This window comes from Austrofundulus limnaeus, unplaced genomic scaffold, assembly GCF_001266775.1.
Source record: "Austrofundulus limnaeus strain Quisiro unplaced genomic scaffold, Austrofundulus_limnaeus-1.0 Scaffold131, whole genome shotgun sequence".
In the NCBI taxonomy this organism is placed as follows: domain Eukaryota; kingdom Metazoa; phylum Chordata; class Actinopteri; order Cyprinodontiformes; family Rivulidae; genus Austrofundulus; species Austrofundulus limnaeus.
The window spans coordinates 724,897-731,296 of NW_013952533.1; the positions used below are offsets into that span (position 1 = coordinate 724,897).

The following is a 6,400-nucleotide window of genomic DNA, read 5'->3' on the forward strand; positions in this document are numbered from 1 at the left end:
GTGTGTGTGTGTGTGTGTGTGTGTGTGTGTTGTGGACGCATATAGGGTTGAATATTGCAGTTTTATTTACAAAGACTCGTTCATTGGCTAAATTATCTTGCCACAGTATAATCTCCTTTTTTATAAAATTAAAAAACAATTGATCTAGCATCAAACCATTGGTAAGACAAACGATATAAAATCTGTATTACAGTTTCACAAATGCATGCAGTTGCCAAAACATTTGAAATACAGAGAAAATTAAAAAAATAACTGCCGATAAAATTCACAGTTATATAAGCCATAAAAAAGTGGTGAATGAAAACCACCTGACAAACACTGAAAATGGACCAAACAAAGCAGAAGACACAGTTTGAGACAAAACTTAAACCTGTGTGTACTCAGATCTGATAAATTGAATGTACAATCTGTAGTCCTACATGTTCAAATGCTGCACATAGGATTTATACAAAGTTTTGACAAGCAGAACTATTCTGCAGAGAGTCATGAGACAGACCTATAAAATGAAATGATCTGAAGGAAAGGCAACTCCAGACTGAGGCCTCCAGCCAGGACATCAGAGAGTAATTGTAGGCAAATTAATGACCACATGGCAGACTAGCTGCCACACACACACACACACACACACACACACACACACACACACACCATCCTAAAGCGTAAGTGTCTGTGCTCTGCATCCCTCCCTCTCGGCCTTGATCCTTGCTTCCTCTCCTCCCTCAGCCCTACTCTCTCCTCAGCAGCATTAGTATCAGTCCTCTCGTCAGTCTGCCCTCTATGACTGAATTCTCTCATGCGAAGCAGTGTGAGSGTGTACATGTATGACAATATGAAGCCCGCAGCGTGCCTCATGCAGTTTGCCACACACTCCATTCGTCTCCATCACTGGCCGTGCTGTAGCCCCATAATCCGTGGCTGATTAGAAAGAATGGCCTCATATATATATGGGAGGAGACTCCGATGAAGGTCAGGGATCGAACCGACCCACTTTGTTYGAGCTGTCAACAGTGAGGCCACCACCAAAGTCTGAGGCCAAACCTCACACCACAAACAGAGGATGTGCATGGACGAATAAGAAAACGCCCGAGGTATTTCTTTTGCATTCCCACCGTATTTGAACATATTCAAGCTCGTATCACAGTGAATAAAAATATAGTTTCCTGAAAGTATTTCCACATTCTGAAAATACTTATACATGGTGCACAGATGGAATTCATTGATACAAGATATATTACGTCAACTGCAGTAACATTTGCAAACAAAATGCTCTTAACTCTCTGGTCCCTTGGGTCAAGATGACACAAAAAACTCAATTTTTTTCTGTAATTCATGGAAGGACAACCAGTGAAGAGGAAAATAACATACTATTTTTTATGTATTTTCATACACATTCCATCTACAGCACAAATGAAATCACCCACACATCAGCAATGCATTGTAGGAACATGCCACTTTGCCAAATTTTGTTGACTGTTAATCGTGTGGCTTTAAAAAAAAAATAAACACATTTTTTTATTATTATTTTTGGCTGTTCCTTTGTCAGGAGTCACCACACTAAGTCATCCTCCTCCATCTCACTCTGTCCTCTGCATCCTATGTCCTCCTTTCAACTAACTCTAAATCCTTTCTAAAAGCATATGTACAGTATTTGTAGCTCTGCTCTTTGGCCTTCCTCTATATACTACAAATAAATAAATATGGAAACCTTTATGACCCAATCAAACACTTTTATCCTGATTTAAAAACTCAAAAAACAACGCAAAGTAGTTTTATGCAGTAAACAATATGAAATTTGGATTCACAGTGAAAATTCTGTTCTGGAAAACACCTGGAAAGTGCCACTCTAAGACTAGGAGACTTTGTATTTTCATTTCATAGCCTTGGATGCCACAGAGTAAAACACAGAACACAGTTAATGCTTTCACTGCTCAGCAAAGACATTGAGACGAAGAATAACAGATAAGGAAACAGAGGAGCAACACTAAGAGCTTCTTTAAGGACTGCAGCACAAAGTGAACAAATTTCTCCATGGTTACTATCTTGAAGGTGGCAGTCAAACAGTAATGAAGTGGCTCTGCCTCAGCAAATGTGTGACACCAAACGAGCGGTGAAGGAATAGAAAAATAAAAGAAGAAAGAACTGGAGAAAAAAATACACAACAGGGTTACGTTTGAAAACAGAAACACTCACCTATTTCCAACATCTCTGCAAAAAAAAAAAAAAGAGACAGAGAACATCACGCCATGTCAGTAAATTGACAGAAGACTTTAACCCTGGAATATTGACCATGGGGAGAAATTTGCCAGACTTTGTGGAGTTTTTTTTCCCTCCTTCCTGTGAACTCAGTGTGAACTACAAGTGAACAATCTACCTGACTGAACTGTGGATGAACCTTGGCTGCTATCCAGCCAGCAGGGATTAGCTGCACAACCAGCACACCATGTAGGAAGATTTTTAAAAACAACAAAAATGACAACAACTAAAGCCTCCAACAGTGTTAACCAATAATATAGAACCTGTCAAACTCATGGCCCGCAGGCCACATGTGGCCCACCACTGTATTTTATGTGGCCCGCTAGTGCTCCAAAGATGTTTTACTGTATTAAAATAAGCATATGTTGCTTTAAAGCCAGCATTGACAATAAACTGCATCTCTCATAATGCATGTTGATAATTTTACCAACGAACTGCTGASATACCACCACTAGGTGAAGTTGCACAGCCTACAGTCAGCAAAATTTGTCTCATTTCTATTTAGCTGCATTTTTACCAGCTACTTTTTCTGTAGTCCAGTTGTATTGGGAAGTTGGTATTTCCCATCTACAAGTTGTCAGTTTAAATTGGAATGCTCCTCCAATGGGAATTCCTTGTCCAAAAATGGGACAGTTCAGAATTCAAGACAGCAGCTACTCACCAGAACTAAACAGTAAATAAAACTATCTTGCTTTTTACTTTCAATAGTATTTTGTATTATTCACTTCCCATTAGTCAGTCATCCATGTAGTACTTTTCAATGATTCTAAGAAGACATGTCTAAATGGTGTTTAAATGCAGGAAATACCATGCAGAGCTCAGGTATTGTTTGTTAGTGATACTCAGCTGTAGTAATGAGAAAAGAATTGTGATGTCTTGTGTTAGACAAAAAGTTCAACACAAAACATCAGTGTTACACTTGGCCCTTTGAGGGCCACCATAGTGTTCATGTGGCCCTCAGTGAAAACGAGCTTGGCATGGCTGTTGCAATGTATAACCCAGGTAGTAAAACATAAACCTGCTGAAAACTTGCTTCAGTCATGATGACCAGTCACAAAAAGACAGAGCTAAGTTACTTGACTGTAGTTCTCCTACGATTCTGTTTGAATTCTCATTGACCTCAAGGACAGAAGCCTCAGAAAACAGCCACTTTAGACAGAAAAAGAATCACCATTATCCACTCACCGTCTTCATCAGGGCGCGTGAGGAAGTGTCCATACACTGTCTTGGTTACTGTTCCCAGAGGGTTGCTGGCCTCCAGAGTGTAGTTCCCATTATTGATGTGTGTTGGGTTCTGGAAAGTAAGACAACCTTCCAGGTAGTCTTGGTAGAAGTCCATGTCAGTTCGGATGTAGTCACTCTGTAGAATCTCCTTCTGTTTGTGGAACCAGCGCAACTTGGGGTGTGGGTACCCACGAACTGTAAATTCGATGCAGGTGTCAAGACGTTGCTCAGGCTCAGCCAGTCTCAAGATAACTGGAGGAACTGCAGCAAAGAGGGAGAGATGGGATGTAGTTTAAAGGGTGGTGTTGTACAAAATGGACTTTATTGAGCTTTAATTTCATGTTATAATTCCATTCCCTCATGCATGTTTGATTAATCCTTGAATCTCCTGAGGTAGCCATGTGGAACTGCCTAAATGCTCGCGTTACAAAGCACCACCTATTTGTACATACGTAGCACCTCCCTGAAGCAGTCTGCAGCTGAGCTCTCACCTCACRGAGCACCCCTACCCCAATGCATAGTTGTAAAGATGTGCTGGATGGGACTGTCTGAAACAGCAGGAGGTTCTTAAAGAGACAGAGAGCAATTTCAAGGCGTTTAGATGGGCTATGAYGCAAAATTAAATTATTTTTTGATATAAACAGCAAAATTGAAGGTAACATAGTTACTTGATTGTGGTATAAAACTGAACTATGTGCTTGGAAAATACATATTTATACAAATATCCACCTCCATAAATGTTCTGACTTTGAATCCAGAACATAAAAGGAAAAAGTAAATCAGCAGATCAAGCATTATAGCCCTCTACCTGCTCAGCATAATTAATTAATTATTACAGCTGTTTTTTATTTTATTTTAAACACAAATTTTGGAATACAAGGACTTTTATAGGTTGAGAAAGTTCAACAACCCTTGGGCTGTTGAAAACCTTTTTTAAAATGTAAAAAAATAAAAAAGCAACACACCAAACGTAATAGTTCACCAAATGTGACATTTAGAAGGCAGGTTTCTCATGTATGAGATTTTTTTTTACCATGTTCTATATTCAGATGTCAGTATGTGAGAAATGAAAATGGATAACAGGACCAGCTTAAAATAGATGGTGAACAAGCACAAATTTTCTTCTTTTTAATTTATTTTTATTCCCGAAATTAAGCCATACACATTTGATTCAACAGCGCCACCAAGCCAATTAGCAATCTATCACTTAATGCGATCAGACACACCTTGGGAACAACACTGATTTGCCTTTGCGATGAGTCACTTCTGCCGTTTTATTATCAGAAGGAAGTTTTTGGCAGTTAGTATAGCTTGGCATTGTCTCTCAGTCAGTGCCTGTCCTATACTGTGTCTCACCATCCTACCCAGTGACTAGGGCTCACGTGCACATACAGTCATAATGCAACATTGTCTTGTCTCCAGCTGGGATTCAGTGAAGCTAAAGGTGTGCAATGTGCAGCCCAAGGGAAAAAAAAAATAAGAGAAACCCTGCTGGCAAAGTCTAAATACCACCTTTGTGCTACATCATAGCATTTTGATGCTGCAGTAAGCTCAATGGGCAGTTGGTAAAACATAATTTTGTTAAAAAACAAAATCATTGAGGCAGTTGCAAATCATAATTAGGGCTGATGTCCATGGTTATTTTTTATTATGTTTTACCATAAAAACTCAGCTGATAGAGGGTTTTAAAAATCCTGTTGACCTTTTTTGTTGAAATATCATGAATAAGGTCCCTCTCCCTGCAGAGAAGTTCAGTGACCCTTCATTTGAAACCTCATTTGTATTCAAAATCCTTTTACTGTCATTAGATATTTTATTTATCATCACTCTACAATTGGTAGTACCCAATAGTCCTTTATTATCTAATTTATTGATACAATGCCAAGATTCCTAAACACTTTTACTTCTCATACCAAACAGGAAAGGAGCAATCGAGTGCATAAAATTGCAACCTGTAAAAAAGGACAGAGCCAACTCTTAGACGTTTGAAGCCTACAGAATCCTATCTCCCTCAACAAAGACATGTATTCTGAAGTCCTCTTACAGAACTTGCCTCAAGGCAGGGTGTCATTTTTTTATTTTTACAGCTTATTGGGTAATCCAGCACAAGTAATTTGCTGAAGCTGATATAACGGTGATTGCAGAACAGTGTGGGGGTTTGCTTCATGAGTTCAAGAAGATTCAGAATAGCACTTTATTTCTTTCCAGGGTGAGTAATAGAAAGGGGAACAATACTTAACGAGGCAGTTTGTCAGATCCTTATGAGGAGTATGAGTGTCTTGTGGAGAAGATGGTTCTTAAATGTACGATATTATGATATWCAGGTATATATTTTTTTGTGGCTGATGGACCACTGCGTACAGTTTAATAACTGTTCCAAGTAGCTGTGAATATGTTTAGGATTAAAAGCCTAGCATCACTTTAAGGAGCACTTACCACAATGCCTTTTAAGYCAGACTAAGTTATTTTATGTCACTGTGAGATCTTCTCCTGGAGTGTGCTGCAATAAGGATGATGTTCAAAAATACAACAGGGATGGGCAGCTTGTGGTTGGCAGGTCACCTCTGGCTAGCCARGATTTTGAACTTTTTTGTTTTTAATTGGGGAAGTGGGGTAGACTATCTGTTCATAGAATTTCAATGCAAACCTATGTGTTTTTGTCTGCCATAAAGGATTTTAATATAAGTCACAGCTACAACACATTGCCCAAAGCTGAGAAGTTTACTGAAGTTACAARTACATACACTGCAGTGATGTTTTTCCAGAACCGCAACCATGCAGTCTACACACAATGGGCCTCATGCAAGAACCGTTCGTACCCACAGATTTGTTCTTAAGTTGTGCGTACGAGTGATTTAGGAGAATTTGTGGCATTCACCAATTTTCTTGTTTTCTAAGATTTTTTTTCAGATAAGAACAAAAT

General features: G+C 39.0%; 1 protein-coding gene across 1 annotated transcript in view; it reads right to left on the reverse strand.

The window, feature by feature from the left end:
* Nucleotides 1-6,400, reverse strand: part of ntrk3b (neurotrophic tyrosine kinase, receptor, type 3b) — a gene marked incomplete at its 5' end in the record, with an annotated part of 265,513 nt that overhangs the window by 113,421 nt on the left and 145,692 nt on the right. Inside the window, 2 exon segments of the mRNA XM_014015557.1 lie at nt 2,191-2,205; nt 3,439-3,738. Coding sequence (XP_013871011.1) covers nt 2,191-2,205; nt 3,439-3,738 — 315 coding nt within the window.